Here is an 18291-nt window from a genome sequence, read left to right as displayed (position 1 = left end):
AAAGTTCAGGCCTGGGTAATTCCAAATGATAATCTGAATAGAACGTTATTGGCAGAAGTGAACAAATATGAAAATGTTCTCTTAATTAAGGTCCTAGGACAGTTACCTGGGACATCCAAGAGTAAGTATGATCCTATCATTGAAGACAGATGCATTATAGAATCAATCACTGGTGAAATCTGGGGACTAGCTGAGGTAGCCCACCTGACCTAGTAGGAAAGCATGGGGAATTTTATTTTTCTGCACTCCTTCTCTGGAAAGATGGAGAGTCTCAGTGAGTTTTTCACTATTTGATAAAGACCATCACTTTCCACACATGAACATTCTACTTTAGACAAGAGTCAGACAGCTGTGAGAGACCTGTGAAGACATATTTCAGTTTTATTATCTTTTAGGCATAGACGGGTATGTTAATCCATTTCCACATACAATTCCTATTATCACATACAGGGAGTGAACCTTGAACCTGCAAGACCTGTTTCCTGTTGCCAAAGAATTAAATGGGAGAGCCAAAACCTCAGAAGGTGAGGATTTGGAATTCTTTTTCTTCTCAGCATCTCCGTGCACGTGGTGGCCATTAAACGAGTAAGCTTTCCTCTTTATCCAGGCACTGATTCGATGGTAACAATGCTGACTCTTTTTTCCCCGGCAAACTTTCTGCTTTAGGTCCAGAGCTCTGAGTTTCTCATGTTCTGCTCTGGAGGTTCTGACAGCTGTTTTTGGACTTAATGAACCATTGCAAGTGGAAACCAAGAAATAATTGTAGCATAACCCTCTCTTTCTATTGTCATGTTGCTTCTTTCTGCAAATATATCTTAGAAGTTAGACTTTAAACCTTTGATCTCCCGCACCAAAAGAAAAAATAATATTTATATGGAAGTAATTTTATTTTAGTGTTTGTGATTTATTGTGGAGACCAGGTGTTTAAAAATTTTAGAATTTCTTTAACAAAATTCTAAAGAGAAAATAAAAAAGAAATCACAGTATTTACAGAGATAACAGAATGGCTTAGCCATGCAAAACAAATAACTTTGGTTTTTCCCCTTTTACTTTGGTTTAAATATTGACCAAGATTTAATTTTTTTTCCTGCCAAATAAAACTTCAATAAAAGTTTAGAGGCAAAATAACATATTTTCTTTTTTTCCCATTATATTTTATACAGCATTGAGTCTAAGAATATTTTATGCATTTAATCCATACCAATGCACTACAGGAAGCTTTTATTAAACGGAGTCACTATTGCCCAGACAGTAAATGGTTTACAAATGTACAATAACATATGTTTCTAAAGAATGCAGAAGTGGCAAAATATTATTCCTATTCTCATCTGACTTTAATTTTCAATTTATGTTCATTGCCTTCATAATTTTTTATTTCATGAGTCTAAGAAACAAACACCAGTTTTCCTTTTCCTTTCAAATAACATAGCTCTATACCTAGAAATCTGATGTTCATTGATCTTCCCTTTAAAGTTGTGTAAATCCTGGGAAAGAAATGGCTGTGCAGTGTTTTCCCAGAAACCAGGCTTCTGCTTGAAAGAGCAAAGTTTAAAAGTCTAGTCACAAGTAGCCCATATCCAGTCTACTTCAAAAAGTTTCCATTTATACTACCACCCCAAAAATTTCCTCGAGCATAAAACATGTTTATAAAGTTACAAATTGGAACGTAACTAAAGATACATAGACATTTTATTATTACACTTTCATGTACTGCTTGATAAATTATGTATCAGTTAAAAACACTAAATTATCTGCAGGTGCATTCAATATTTGTAGGGTAGTTAACAAAAACACACACAAAAAAAATATATATTCTATATTCTGTGGAAAATAACACAGCTTTGATAATGACCACCGTTAAAAACTCCAATTCTGATTGATATCTTTTTAAACATGAAGTAGGTATAATTTTAAGGCAGTGGATAACCCAAAGGATTTAACACCAATTTGTAATTACAGCGATTTACTTTGTGATCTATGAAAATGGGAATGTTGACCATGATTTTTCCAAAGTGTCTCTCACACATGCTTGTGTTTTTTCTTTTGACAGAAAATAATTTATTAGCAGGTGTCTGTAGAGGTAAGTGCTACCAAATTCTGTTTTATGTCTTTTTTAGAATAGGTAAAATTGTCAGTTTGGGAGTACCGTTATGTATGTGTGTCTATATGCATCTGTGATTTACTTCTGAGAGTCTGCTGGTGGCACATCAAAGAGTCGGCTCTTATGGTGTCTATCACTCTGACTCTTGGCCTCCCCTCCCTTGTGATAAAAATCACAGTTTTTGATTAGGGCAATGTGAGTGTCCCCAGTCTTCACAAGCTGCCACCTTTGGGTTTTAGGTGCTTGTGAGAAAGTTTGGGGCATTACTGATAGCAATCAGAATCAGAAATGTACCTGCTCAGATTATCCATATAAACAATTGAAATAAAAACATTACATTGTACATCAGACTAACAGCAACTCCCAGAACAAAGCTTACAGTGTATAAAAATAGCTACGTAAAAAATTTACATAAAAGGCAAACCAAAAAGAAATCCTCAGTGCAGACATTTACGGAAAAAAAATTGAACCAAACACAACATATGACCTATTATCATGGCTGCCAAAACTTGGTCTTACTGTTTGTAATTAAATTTCCTTGTTTTACTTGAGATAATTCTCTAAAAACCTGTGACAGCTTGGTAGAATGAACTGCTTAATACTTGAACCATGAATTGCTGTCAATGTCTTTATTTATGTCTTAAATACAATCCACGTTCATGCTTCAATTGGTCTATATGATTTTTATCTCTGAAATGAAAAAAAAGCATACTTTAGATAAGCTGCCATAGCAGTAATTTTTTTTTTTTTTTAACATCAACAGACACTTTGTACTAAAAGTAATTTAGTGAATTACTTTACAGGAGGGCCTTTTATAAAACTCCATTGTCCCCCAGCCCATCTATAATCTCAGGCATAGCTGCATCCATTCTACAAGTAATTTTTGGAATTATTCAGAGTGTTCTTTTTTTTTTTTGTAAAATTAATACTAATGCAAGCTTTTTCAAGAAAATATTTCATTGCATTTCTCTTTAGGTTAAAAATATACTCATTCCTTCAAATCACACTATTTCGTGGGATGTGCCTTCAAGTACAGGTTTTCATTGAGAAGTTACTCTATACAATTTTGAAGAAAACAGTAGTTAAAATCTATGTTTACAAAGGACTGGGGAAAAGAACCCTAGAGAAGTGGAAAAAGCAAGCAAACAAAAGAAGTCATGTGGGAATGCTGCATACTTGACCTCCAATGAAAGGCAAGATAGAGAAGCAATCCAGTTCTGATTTCTTTCACCCCATCAGTTTAAAAACCTGGCTTTCAGGTTTTAAAAAAACAAATCTTATTTCAATTATTCTATTGTTCTCCCCTGTGTGCATCCTTTTAAATTCAGTACTTTCCCACACCCCATTCTTACTATGGGATTAACTTGGATGACCCACTCAAATTGTGACTTGTGGTTTATTTATAATGAACCCGAGGTTTACTGTGGCGGTCGGGGCTTTTCATATCATATTGGTAAGCTATAGTAGCAATTATTTTAAAAGACACATTAAATAGTTAGTGCAAATGGCTCTCCTATTTGGTTGGTTTAAGGGAACACAAATAAAAAGAAAAACCTCAAATTGCAGGTGGCAATGCTATGGAAACATACTCCTTTTTGAGACTGTCTTAAAAATCACACACAGCTATTTTATATGTTAAATATCTATAACATATGTAACAGACATATGCCTCTACATATGTGCATATAGACACATGGATACATATATACACATATACATACATATACTACCTATAAAAGCATATGTGTATATGTATACACACATGCACAAGTTTGTTAGACTTTTCATTAAAATGATTTGGGATATTGGCTGTATAAATACACTCACGCTTTTATTAAATCCCTAGATTAAATTTTTTTTTTTAATTTTTATATTTTGAGACAGAATCTCATTCTGTCACCCAGATTGGAGTGCATCGGCGCCATCTCGGCTCACTGCAACCCCCACCTCCTGGGTTCAAGTGATTCCCCTGCCTCAGCCACCTGAGTAGCTGGGATTATAGGTGCTTGCCACCAGGACTGGCTCATTTTTGTATTTTTAGTAGAGACACAGGTTTTCACCACATTGGCCAGGCTGGTCTCAAACTCCTAGTCTCCAGTGATCCGCCTGCCTCAGCCTCCCAGTGTTGGGATTACAGGCATGAGCCACTGCACCCAGCCTAATATTTTTATATTTTAAAATTATTTTCATAATCATTTATTTAAAGTAAATTTAAGGTATTAGAATCTGTTCTTATTGAACCCAAATACTAATTCAAAAAATAAAGCTTCTTTGCACTTAAAGTTTTTGCATTAAAATATAAAATGCTAACTGAATGTTAACATCTCATAGTTGGTTTTTATTATTCAGAGGATAATGATTATTTTGAGGAGGGAGGTGGGGAGACAGGTAAGTTTCCATTCTTCCAAAAACATTTTCTGAATCACAAAAGTTTCCTTTTGAAAAACTCTGTTTCTGTTTTGAGAGGATGTGGAGAAATAGGAACGCTTTTGCACTGTTGGTGGGAGTGTAAATTAGTTCAACCATTGTGGAAGACAGTGTGGCAATTCCTCAAGGATCTAGAACCAGAAATACCATTTGACCCAGCAATCCCATTACTGAGTATATACCAAAAGGATTATAAACCATTCTACTATAAAGACACATGCGTATGTATGTTTATTGCAGCACTGTTCACAATAGCAAAGACTTGGAACCAACCCAAATGTCCATCAATGATAGACTGGATAAAGAAAATGTTGCACATATACACCATGGAATACTATGCAGCTGTAAAAAAGGGTGAGTTCATGTCCATTGCAGGGACACGGATGAAGCTGGAAGCCATTAATTCTCAGGAAACTAACACAGTAACAGAAAACCAGACACTGCATGTTCTCACTCACAAGTGGGAGTTGAACAATGAGAACACATAGACACAGGGAGGGGAACACCACACACTGGGGCCTGTTGGGAGGTGGGAGGTTAGGGGAGGGATAGCATTAGGAGAAATACCTAATGTAGATGATGGATTGATAGCAAACCACCATGGCACGTGTATACCTATGTAATCTGCACATTCTGTACATGTATCCCAGAACTTAAAGTATAATAAAAAGAAAAAAAAAATCCTCTCTTCTTGTTTTGGAAGCTGTAATTATGAAGCATCTTAACGTAAAGGCTTTCATCTTTAAGGATGTTTCCTACTTGCTAGGGAATTATTTCTATGAAACTCATACAGACTACTCACCTGGACAACTAGGACAGTTTCTCTCTTAGGCTTCAGTTTTGTGATTGTTTTCTTCTAACTTTTTGTTTTCTTCCATATTACCGAGGTCCTTGTTTACATGTTTTGATGCAGTCCTGTAAGAGAAATAAACTTCAACACATTGACACATACATGTTCAACTTTTATATTTAATTTTAAGATTTGAATTAATGTGTCTTTGAAAAGCAAATGTTTCACAGCAAACCACTAGGCAAAAATTTCATCTGTGAGCCTTGACTGATAACAGAGCACATTCTGCTGAAATAAGTTTGGTGATAGGTTTGCAGTAAATGTATGCTTAAAGAAAAAAAATAAATTATTTTGAACACAGACTATACAACACTTTGTTGCACCATGTTTTTAGGTAGGTTATTTTTCTCTCCACTTTCTGGGAAGTAACTCATTTGATAGTGTAAGTTTTCTTTCTAAGTGAATTTTCTGCAAAAAAATTTCTTAGGACATTTCATGAAGGTCTTTTCCCTTTTGGTGTTCCCTATCATGTATCCCAGTTGAACCAAAGCCCTATGTCTATTTTTATAGATTCTGTTTTACTGAATACATCAGCAACAAGATTATTGAGAACACGTTTATGATAGAACATTGACAACAGAAGCTACAGCAACTGTAACATGGCTAGTTCTCAAATTATGGTCCCAGACCAGCAGTGTCAGCATCCCCTGTGAACCTGTGAGAAATGCAAATTCTTGGGCCCTACACCAGAACTACAGAAACAGAAACAGAAACTGTGGGGATGGGACCCGCAATCTCTGTTAACTCCTCAGATGATTCCACCGCCTGCCACAGTTTGAAAACCAATGCCTTAGCAGCTACTATGATTACCCATGCCTAGACTCTAGTCGTTAAGACATGAAATCAGGTTTTCTTAATTACACAATTAAGGTTTTGTGGTTAGCTAGGAGAAATCAGAGCAAATGGTAGCTGTATGTCCAAGAGTCCGTCCTTCCTTCCTTCCTTCCTTCCTTCCTTCCTTCCTTCCTTCCTTCCTTCCTTCCTTCCTTCCTTCCTTCTTTCCTTCCTTCCTTCCCTCCTTCCCTCCTTCCCTCCCTTCCTTCCTTTCTTCCCAGAATCCAGAATAAGAGACAATTGCAGATCATTATAAGTCCTTGCAGGGCTTACACTGCCCAAAGGCTACTACAACTTGAATTCTCACATAATAGTTTTACCTGCTATTGTAATTTGTACAAAAATGGAATCATCTCACATGCATTCGTTTGTGTTTGCCTTTTATTTAAACTCAACCTTAAGTTTGTGACATACATGTATAATGGTGCATATGATTATAGATTGTTCATTCTCATTGGTCTATAGGATGTCATAGGGTGAATAAACCATAATGTATTTATTTATTTTACTGGTGATTGCTATTGTTGCTCTTTCTTTCTTCTGGAATTTCAATTTTATACATAACTTATACATTGTGTGTGTTTCCACATGTTTCTTATGCTCTTGTTGGTCTTGGTTGTTCTTTTTCCTCTCTGTGCTTCGATCTGGGTGTCTTCTATTGATATGTTTTCCAGTTTCCTTCTCCTGTGCTCTGCTGTGGCCCATTTGTGTTAAATTCATCCACTGAAAAGTTAGTGCTTAATATTATGTCTTTCGGTTCCAAAACATCAATTTGATCCCTTAAAATCAAATTGACATTTTGGAACTGAAAGATTTAATTCTTTTTATCTTTTCAATTATTGCATTTCAATTCTCTATTCCTTTTATTTCTTTTGAGTATCTTTTCTTACACATTTTCTTTTTTCTTTTTTTTTTTTTGAGATGGAGTCTCGCTCTTTCGCCCAGGCTGGAGTGCAGTGGCCGGATCTCAGCTCACTGCAAGCTCCACCTCCCGGGTTTACGACATTCTCCTGCCTCAGCCTCCCGAGTAGCTGGGACTACAGGCGCCCGCCACCTCGCCCGGCTAAGTTTTCGTATTTTTTAGTAGAGACGGGGTTTCACCGTGTCAGCCAGGATGGTCTCGATCTCCTGACCTCGTGATCCGCCCGTCTCAGCCTCCCAAAGTGCTGGGATTACAGGCTTGAGCCACCGCGCCCGGCATTCTTACACATTTTCTTATATATTATTTGTAGTTATTTTCATTGCCTTATCTATTAACTACAATATTCAAATAATTCAGTTGTTTGCTTATCTTATTTACTTTTTCTCTTGATTATTGATTGTATTTTCCTGACTCTTTGCATATCTTGTCCTTTTATATTTCACTGACTCGATCAACAAAAGAACTGTAGAGACTCTACAGAACGCTATTTTCTACCAGATATGGCTCCCTCTTTCCTTTGTCAGGCTGAGGGGCTGATTATCACAATTCTGTCAGGTATTGACCTACGTTGGAGCCCCACTGTAATTTTAGTAAAATTTGGTCTACCTTTGGCTTGCTCCTATTCCTAAGGCATGGTTCTTTCAGGCTTCTAATTGACATCCTAGAAAGTATCCGTTTCTTTAGCTCTAAAAATGCAGAGAAATCCAGCTTTTCCCTTCAAGCTCTTAGTTCAGTTCTCCATCCATCTGCCCCATGAAACACTGAGATGTGAGAAATCTTGTTTCCTTGACTTGAACATAAGATCTTTGAGAATAACAGCCTTGTTTTATTTATATTTTATCCATAACACATAAGACCATGACTAGAACATGGTAGGCATCCAACAGATCGTTATTCTATTAAGTTGAACTGACGTGATCATAAAATGTCTATTTCCTTCTACTATTCCTTAATATATTAGTGCTCACCAATATGAAGTCCATACATACCCAGCTGCTTTTTTTATAAGTAGGTGGACAGAATACTACATTGAAATGACAGAACTTGAGTAATTGTTAATCCAACCTTTCCAGATAGTTCTGCATACAATTATATGCATAAACATGTCTTTGATTATTCTAATAGCTACCAACTCTATATTCTAATAACTATAATTTCTATAAATCAGTAAGAATTGTGGCAATTTTAAAAAGCCACATAATCCCCAAAATCTCTTCTCTCCTTTTTTTTCTTCCCCTTGTCTTCTCTCACCCCTCTAAATTTTTTCTCTATTCCATTCCTTCTTTCTTTTTCTACTTCTCCATTTGCTTTCTCTTTTTGTCTGTTTTCTTTTAAACTCATTTCATTAACTTTCACTCCTTTCATCTAAAGTAAGAATTGTAACTTGTTTGGAGCAAGTAGACAGTGATAGATAAAAAAGTCAACATTCAGTAAGTAAATCCTAAAAAATAAAATAAAATAAATCAACAATGTAATACATGAGGACAGTGACTACTATAATATAATATAAATTGCATATAATTAATATAATATAAATTACAATTTTAATTTGTTTCAACTTGCCTTGACTTGTATGGTAAGAATAAAGCCATATTCTCATTAAGTGTGCAAATGATTTCATAACTTTGAAATAAAGCATGGACTACAAAGAGTTATGTTTTGAGTAATACTGAAAAAAAAAACCCCAAATTGTACTTTGTTAACTTATATTTATAACAATTATAAACCCTCAGAAAAGTACAGAATGAACTATTTTACTGTATTTGAGTGACAAAAATAAGGTAGAAATTGAAAGAAAATTTTACATGACTTTTCCTCTGAGGGCACTTCTCAGCTTGGGAGGTATGGACGAAGTAGAACAAAAACTGGAAATCAAGCGGGAAAAATTTTAGAAAGCAGACAGCCACAGGGTGGCAAGAATTCCAAATTTGTGTACATACTATGATAAGCTCCTTGGATGACCCTGTGAATAGCATATGTGGGAGAAATTTCAAAGAGCTTAGAGGGAAGCAATGCCAGAAGGCTTAGAAACCTGATAGATCTTTAGGCACTACCCGCACAGTTTGGAGTTGAACTTCACCAAGCCAGAAGTGGTTAGTAAATACATCAGTCTTTGTACTGAAACTCTAGAAAAACCAAGAAAGACTATATGTCAAAACTACACACAGGCTGGGCTCAGTTGCTTACACCTGTAATCCCAGCACTTTGGGAGGCCAAAGTGGGTGGATCACTTGAGGTCAGGAGTTCAAGACCAGCCTGGCCAACATGGAAAAACCCCGTCTCTACTAAAAATACAAAAATTAGCCAGGCATGGTAGTGTGTGCCTGTAATCCCAGCTACTTGGGAGGCTGAAGCGGGAGAATCACTTGAACCCAGGAGGGGGAGGTTGACATGAGCCAAGATAGCACACCTTGCACTCCAGCCTAGGTGACACAACAAGACTCCATCTCAAAAAAACAAAACAAACAAACAAAAAGAACTAGACACTAGATGTTCATCCTAAGACAGACATGGAATACAAACTGTAAAATTAACCATCACAAGGGCAACGTGACAGTAGAAAGCAATTAGCCAGTAACCTAATTGTCTGCTAGGAAAAACAACTCATATCCTTTAGAAAAATATAACAGAAATTATAATCTAAAACATATCACCCACAAAATCCATTATATAATAAAGTTTCAATACATATACAGAATAGAAAAATGTAACACAAAGTCCAGAGAATGTCCTTAGGTGATGCAGATTTACAGATTTTGGAATCAGCAGGCAAGAATTTTAAGTCAATTATTATAATAGCCACTCAATGGCTTAAAGGAAAAGATGCTAACAATGAGAGAGCAGATGGAAATATCAGCAGCAAAAAATGTGAACAAAAATAATTATATGACTGAAAACTAGAATATCGATATTGAATGATTCCCTAAATGCACTTAACATCAGATTGGAAGTGGCACAAGAAAGCATTAGTGAACCTAAGGAAAAAAATGTAAGTTATAGGTTCTAGAAAACAGAGAGAAAGAAAACAGTAAAAAAGTGAGGAGATGGAGTCCGGGGCAGTGGTAAAAAAGGAAAAGTGAGCAGATCTTCAGTGGCCTGTGAGATGACAGTGAGCAGGCTAACATATGCTGACATGTGTGGATTTGAAGTCAAATAGAAGAGAAAGAGAATGAGGCAAAAATATATTTGAAGAAAAAATGAGAAAATTTCCGAGATTTGATGAAGTCCATTAACTTGAAGATCCAAAATGCTCAGAAGTCCGGAAGGAGGAAATGCAAAAAGAAAAACACACTCAAGTAAACCATAGACATACTAACCAAAAGCAAATATAAAAAGAAATATTTGAAAGTGCCACAGAAAAATTTTTCAGGAGAACAATAACATAAGTAACAGGTGATGTCTCATCAGAAAAAAATGCACACCAGAGATAATTAAACATCTTTAAAATGTTGAAAGGAAAAGTTTTCAACCCAAAATTTTACATCAGTGAAAAGATCCTTCACTTAAAGGGAAAAGAAAGACATATTAAATTAAATGGAAATAAAGTAGAAAAAAATATCACCATCAGACCTTTCCTAAAGGAAGCACTAAAGGAAGTTCTTTGAAGGGAAATAACACCAGATGGGAACTCAGATATATGAGAAAGAATAAAATAATATATATTGTAGATATGTAAAATATTTTAAAAGACAACTAACAGTTTAATATATATGCTTTATATGCATATATATGTAAAACATAGTTGATCTTTATAATATATGCAGACAAAATAGATATGACAATAATAGCAACAAAGATAGAGAAAGTTAAAAGGGATTATGCTTCAAAAATCTTAGATTTTTAACATGAGTAGACTGTTTTGAGTTCTTATTGTAATCCTTATAGCAAGCACAATAAACAAACACAAAGAGGTATAGTTAAAAGGCCAGTAGAGGTATTAAAATGTAATACTAAAACTTAATTGAGTAATTCAAAAGAAGGAAGGATGGAAGGACAGAAGATACCTAGAAAACAGATCGGGAGGTGGTCTTACATGTAACTGATAATTAAATATAACTTGGTCAACTCTTCCAGTTAAAAGGCAAAGACTGTCAAACTGTACAAAGTAAGCAAGACTCTACAAAATGCTCTACACCAGAGGTTAGCAAACTTTTTCTTAAAGGTTTAGACTTGTAAATACTTTAAGCTTGCAGGACATGTGACTTTTCTTCCAACTGTTTTTAATTCTGCCATTATAGCATGAAAATAAAACATGCTATATATAAAGAAATGGGCATAATTGTGTTGTAGTAGAACTTTATTTATAAAATTAACCAACAGCCCGAGGTCAGAGTTTGCTCTCTTACTCTACATGAAAGATGAATTTTAAATATAAAGAGATAATTGAAAATAAAAAGAAAAAGATATATATGTAAATACTACATCTATACATGCCGTGTGGCTATATTAATATCAAACAATGTAAAATTCATGGCAAGGCATATCACCAGAGATAATGAGAGATATTTCATAATTACAAAAGCTTTCATATATAAGGAAGTTATAACAATTGTAAGTATATGTACCTAATAAAAGTATAAAGTAAAAACTGACATAACTGAAGGGAGAAGTAAATAAATATGCAATCTTTAGTGAATAATTTGATATCACTTTCTCAATAATTGATAAGACGATTACACCAACATTTAATATGTATGATCCTGATGAAGTAAATAGTTCAGTTGTCCCTGGTATCTGCAGGGTACTGGTTCCAGGACCCCTCTTGAATACTAAAATCCACAGATGTTCCAGTTGCTTCTCTGGGCTAGCTCTATTGTCATAAACATGTATTTTTAAGAAAAAAGGATAAAAGAACAAGTATTTTCTGTCATTGGACAACAGGTAGCAAAGTACTGTGATCTGTGTGATTTCTAAGAGAAAAGCCACAAGCTGCACTTGATGACAGTCCAGGCTTTGTGCCTGGCAGTATTTTCTGGTGGTGCCAAAAATGAGGACCCAAGCAGAAAACAGAGTTTTCACTGAGTTGAGGAGGTAGAAATCACACTTGGCTGGAAGGAGATGATGAAAATTGCAGGAAAGAGGTAGAGTTATGCAAAGAAAACAGCATGAGAAATTTACATAAGCATTCCTTTGATTCTTTCTCCAAGTACTAATTTGGATACATCCATCCTAATCTAGTTTAAATCAAGCTCCAAAAAAGTTCAGCTGATCCATAAGTAACTTGGCTAGCTGCCAAACAAAATTCAAAACAATATAGCATCTAGATTTCCAACATCCAAACAAAAATTACTAGATATACAAAGAAATAGAGCAATGTGACCTATAATTAGGAGAAAAAAAGTTAATAAAACCCTACAAATAATTGAATTAGTAGTCAAGGATTAGAAAATAGGAATTACAGAAGATTATAAGAATTTAAAGGAAAACATTAGTATAATAATAAGAGAAAGAGAAGATTAAAAATAAAGTTGAATATTTAGAACTGAGAAACACAGATCAGAAATGGTAATTTCATGTATGGGGTTACTGGAAGATCAGATATTGCAACTGAAATAAAATCAGTGACAATTAAGTTACAGACATATAAATTATGCAATATGAATCTTTTCAAAAAAAGTAAATGCATTAAAAATTGAGACAGAGATCTGTGGGACAATTTCAAGAAGTCTAATGTATGTATACCAGGAGTTTTATGAAGCAAGAAGGAGGGTAAACAGATATAAAAAAATTGCTGAAAATTTTTCCACATTTTCAAAAGCAGTGAAAAATAATATCCAATTACTTCTTTTTTCTCCAGAGATGGGATCTTGCTCTGTTGCCCAGCCGGGAGTTCAGTGGTACAATTACAGCTAACTGTAGCCTTGGACTCCTGGACTCAAGTGATCCTCCCACCTTAGCCTCTATTTTATTTTTTTTCTTTCCAGACAAAGTCTTGCTCTGTTGCCCAGGCTGGAGTGCAGTGGTGTAATCTCAGCTCACTGCAACCTCTGTCCCCCAGGTTCAAGTGATTCCCATGTCTCAGCCTCCTGCATAGCTGGGATCACAAGAGTGTGGAACTAAGCCTGGCTAATTTTTGTATTTTTAGTAGGGACAAGGTTTTGCCATGTTGGCCAGGCTGGTTTGAAACTCCTGGGATCAAGCAATTTGCCTGCCTCGGCCACCCAAATTGGTGGGATTACAAGTGTGAGCCACCCACACGGCTGATCTCCTTGTGTAGTTAGGACTACAGGTGTGCATTACCACATCTGGCCAAAATCCAACTACTCCTCATTAAAAACAATACAATCCAGAAGGCAATGGCACATCTTTAAGGTGCTCAATATTCTAAGAAGTATCAACCTAGGACTCTGTACACATGAAAATATCAAACAAAATTAAAAATGAAATAAGAACATTATCATAAAAATGAAAACTCAGAGAATTTACTGGCGGTAGACATGCACTCCCAGTAATGTCAAAGGAGGTTTTTCAGAATGAAAGTGATAGACAAAGGCTCAGATCCACTAAAAATAAGTAGAGTGCTGGAAGGAGTAAATAAGTAAATACAAAATAAAGTTTTCTCATAACTTTTAATTTTCAAAACAGATAATAGACCGCAGAGCATAAAATAATGACAGTGTGTTGTGAGGCTTAGTACTTAGAAGTAAGATAAATAACAACAATGGCACAAAATACATGAAGGGGAAATGGAAGTGTATGCTTGTTACCTTCTTATATAACATGTGAAGTGATTTTGTATAATTTAAAATTCACAAGGAAAAACTGCATGCTAGGCCAAAAAATAAATCTCAATGTACTTTGAAAGACTAAAAGATTATGTAGTAGGTTGTGTTGACAAAAAAGAATTAGATGAGAAATATTTGGAATTTAGTACAGGTCTAGTCACTTAACTTCAAGGAAGAAACCACAGAGAAACATTAACTGAATGAATAAGAAAACACAACATACCGATGTTTGTGGAATACAGGTGACAGTGCTGAGAGGAATTTATAATTTCAATGCTTGTCTTATAAAAGAAGAAAAGCTAATACTAAGAATCAAAATTTTTATTTCAAGAAATTAGAGAAAAGGGAGAAAGTGGAAATCTAAATAAGAAAAAAGTAGTAATTATAAGAGCAAAATAAAAAATAAGCACTAGAGATAAAAAACAAAGCAAAAAGTTATTTGAGGTCATTATGAAAATTGATAACACCCTATAAAGACTAAGAAAGATAAAAGAAAAATAGTTAGCAATATCAGATAACAAAAAAGTGTTACCACTATAGAACCTATAGGCATAAAAGGGATAAAAAAATCTACTTTTTTTTTTTTTGCAAAAATGTCAATAATTTAAATGAATTGGATAAATTATTGAGCAACCTGCCAAAACTTATTCAAAAAGAAGCAACCCTATATCTATAAATTGAAATTTGGCCAGGTGCAGTGACTCGCTTATAATCCCAGCACTTTAGGAGGCCGAGGAGGGCAGATAACTTGAGGTCGGGAGTTCAAGACCAGCCTGACCAACATGGAGAAATCCCATCTCTACTGAAAATACAAAAATTAGCTAGGCGTGGTGGCACATGCCTGTAATCCCAGCTGCTTGGGAGGCTACGGCAGGATAATCATTTGAAACCAGGAGGCAGAGGTTGCAGTGAACTGAGATCGTGACATTGCACTCCAGCCTGGGCAACAAGAGTGAAACTCTGTCTTAAACAGGAAAAAAAAAAAAAAAAAAAATTACGTTTTGTTTTGAAGCGAGTTCTCATGAAGAAAACTCAAAGTCCACTTAGTTTCATTATTGAATTCTATCAAACATTTAATGAATTAACAAACTTGGAAAAAGAAGAGGATGGGGCTCCTTTATCGATCCATTTTATAAGATCCACATTACTCTAGTACCAAAACTTGATGGGAATGTTATAAGAAAATTACAGACCAATATTCCTCATGAACATAGACAAAAGAATTGTTAATAAAATGTTAATAAATAGTATCCATCAATATATAAAAATTATGATACGTCATAATAGACTGAGATGTATTTCAAGAATGCAAGACTGGCTTACCATTTGACAATCAATGAATGTAATTTACCATATTAACAGAGTAAATAATATGACTATTTTAATAGATATAGAAGAATATTTGAGAAAATTCAATGATTTGTGATAAAAACTACTGGTAATCTAGGAATAGTGAAAAAGTTATTCAACCTGATAAAGGATATTTTGTAGTAAAGAATTTGGCTTCATCCAAAGAGAGATCTGACCTTTGTTTTCAGTTGCTGGGAGCCAACATCTAAACAGTTAGAATTTTATGAGTTATATAGGCTTTCTTATCTATGTTGCTCCCTTAAATTATACCTGATAGCTTATGCTAATGAGATGTCTCAGGGCAGGGCCTTCTATCCTAATCAGTCTTAGGGTGGGGTATAATGACACCAGAAAGGCCAATCATAGTTTAATGAGGGAACTTTGAGCTATGTGAGTGATATCAGACTGACCTCAGGAGGAGACAGGCTGGAGGTTAAGTTCAACCAATTAATCATGCCTGTGTAATAAAGTCTAATGAAAACTCTGGACACTAAAGTTTGGGTGAGCCTTTCAGGTTGGCCATACTCCATGCTTTCGTCACACGTCGATGCTGGTAGAATAATGTATCCCTGAGGACAATGGAAACTTCACATTTGGAATCTCTTAGACTCTGTCCTATTTATTCTTCCCTTGGCTGATTTTTAATGTAACATTTTCTTGTAATAAATATAACCAGGAATATAAAAATTTTAGTAAGTTCTGTGAATCTTTCTAGTCAATTATCAAACCTGAGGACTGTTTTGGGAAACACCAAAACTTGCATTTGGTGTCAGAAATAAGGGTGATATTGTGTGTACTCTTCCCTCTTACTTTGTGGTTGGACCCTAACTCCTTGCAAGTGGAGTCAGAATTCTTGGGCAGACTAGGTAATCTGGAGAACTATACCCTTAACTCTGCAGTTTGACTAACTCTGGGTAGGGATATACAGCTAGCATCATACATAATGGTAACTATTGAGCAATTTCCCCTCTAAGATTGGAAACATGCAAAGACGTCAGTTCTGAACATTTCTATTCAGGCTTGTATTGGAGCTGCCTATGAGTGCAAAAAAGCGAGCAAAATAGATAAATGGTATATAGAATAGATGGGAAGGAGTAAAGTTATCCCCATTTGCAGATGCAATCATTGTTTACATGGGAATCCACAAAACAACTAATATAACTACCAACAAGGTAATTTAGTAAGATGGTAGTATACATTTCAACACAAAAAATTAATCACATTTTCACATACTAGTAGGAAAACTGGAAACATTACAAAATTAATTGCATTTATAATAGCTGCAAAAAGCATAAACATATAGGAATAAACTTTTAAGGACATATCAAGTATCTACATTTAAAATTTGAAATATTACTAAGAAAAAATGGAAAAGAACCAAGTAAATGAAGAGATATATGATCACGGATTTGACGACCAAATATTTGTAAGTTATCAAATCTACCCAAATTTGTTTGTATATTAAAAGCAATGCTAATGCCACAAAATTTTTTTTGTGGCACAGAAATTTGCAACTTGCTAAAATTTATATTAACATGTAAAGAAATAAGATCTCTGAAACAACCAGAAGATTATGACAGTTGAAAATCTCCTACTATTATGGTGAGTTAAATTTTGACATATGTGTTAAGACTGAAAGAAAGTCCTTTTGACAAAGTGCTGGAATGGCTTGATAAATAGATATAGCACAACCAAAAACCAAACAAAATCCCACCTTTATCTCACACTAGACACCAAATTTTAGACAGATCATATCCTTAAATGTCAAAGTTTAAAAGTTTCTAGGAAATAACATAGGAAAATACCTTTGCCACTTTGGGATAAGCAAAGATTTCATATAGTAGACACAAAAAGCACTAATATAATAGGGAAAATTGATATGCTGTTCTTCATCAAAAGGAATAATTTCTGCTTATCAAAAGACAGCATTAAGTACAGGAAAACCAGGCTACAGACTAGGAAAAAAATGTTCAAATATATCTATACATGTCAAAGGATTTCAATACAAAATATGTTAAGAATTCTTACAAATCAATTACAGAAAGACAAATACCAATAAAATCATAGGCACAAGATTTGAATTGTTACTTCACAAAGGAAGATATGAGATAACCAATACATTTATGGAGCTTAAAATTATTAGATCTCAAGGAAACGCAAGTTAAAACCAAAGCTAGTTATTAATTCACACCTCCTAGAATGGCTAAAATTCAACAGAACAACACCAGATTTAGGCAGGAATGCGAAGGAACTAAAGCTCTCATATGCGACTGGTGGGAGTTGTAAGCCAGATGACTGTTTTGGAAATCTGCATGGTAGTTTCTCATAAACAAATGTCTGCTGGAAGATCAAGCAATTCCACTCCTAGGTTTTTACCCAAGAGAACAGAAACATATGGCCAAAAAAAAAAAAAAAAAAAAAAAAAAACCACTTGTATAAAAATGTTTATTTTAGCCATACTATTCAGAGCAGCCCAAACTGGAAACTATCCAGACGTCCAAGAAGAGAATGGATTTTAAAGATGTGGCATATTCTAATGGTTAAACACAATCAGCAATATACAAAAAGAAGCCACTAATATATGTAACAACATGAATAATCTCAAAAACATGTTAAGGGGAAGAAGCCCAATATAAAAGAGTGCCTTCTCTATAATTCCATTTGTATGAAGTTCAAGATGAGGCAAGCAACCTCTGGTCTTAACAATTAGCACAGTGGTTTCCTAAGGAGTCAGGAATGATGGGGTTGGACAAAAAAGAAGTCTAAGGGAACTTTCTGGGGTGATGGAATGCTCTATATCTTGACAGGAGTAGTAGTCACTGCTATATACTGAATGTTTGTGTCCCCCTGAAATAGATGACATGATCATCACATGTTTAAACTATAAAGGTGGAGCCCTTATGAATGAGATTAGTGCCCTCATAAAAGGGACTTTGGAGAACTCTCTTGCCTCCTGCCATCATGTGAAGTTACAACAAGAAGGCACCTCTATGAGCTAGAAAGTAGGCCCTTACCAGACACTAGATCTGCTGGTGCCTTGATCTTGAAATTCCCGGTCTCCAGAACTGTGAGAAATAAATTT

General features: G+C 34.9%; 1 protein-coding gene across 3 annotated transcripts in view; it reads right to left on the bottom strand.

Moving 5' to 3' along the window:
* Positions 1 to 355: 355 nt before the first annotated feature.
* Positions 356 to 18291, bottom strand: part of ALCAM (activated leukocyte cell adhesion molecule) — a 211174-nt gene continuing 193238 nt past the window's right edge. For 2 of the 3 annotated variants that reach the window (XM_003893884.4, XM_009199456.4), the window contains 2 exons: positions 5331 to 5443; positions 356 to 2791 (listed from right to left, as the gene is read on the bottom strand). In XM_003893884.4, the coding sequence (XP_003893933.1) occupies positions 5356 to 5443 (88 nt within the window). In that variant the 3' untranslated portion in view covers positions 356 to 2791; positions 5331 to 5355. The remainder of the gene's footprint in view (positions 2792 to 5330; positions 5444 to 18291) is intronic. The other variant, XM_003893883.4, reaches the window with a different exon arrangement.

Source organism: Papio anubis, chromosome 2 (assembly GCF_008728515.1).
Source record: "Papio anubis isolate 15944 chromosome 2, Panubis1.0, whole genome shotgun sequence".
NCBI classification, from domain to species: domain Eukaryota; kingdom Metazoa; phylum Chordata; class Mammalia; order Primates; family Cercopithecidae; genus Papio; species Papio anubis.
Note: the sequence above shows the minus strand (reverse complement) of the source record. Positions and strands in the feature narration are given on the sequence as shown.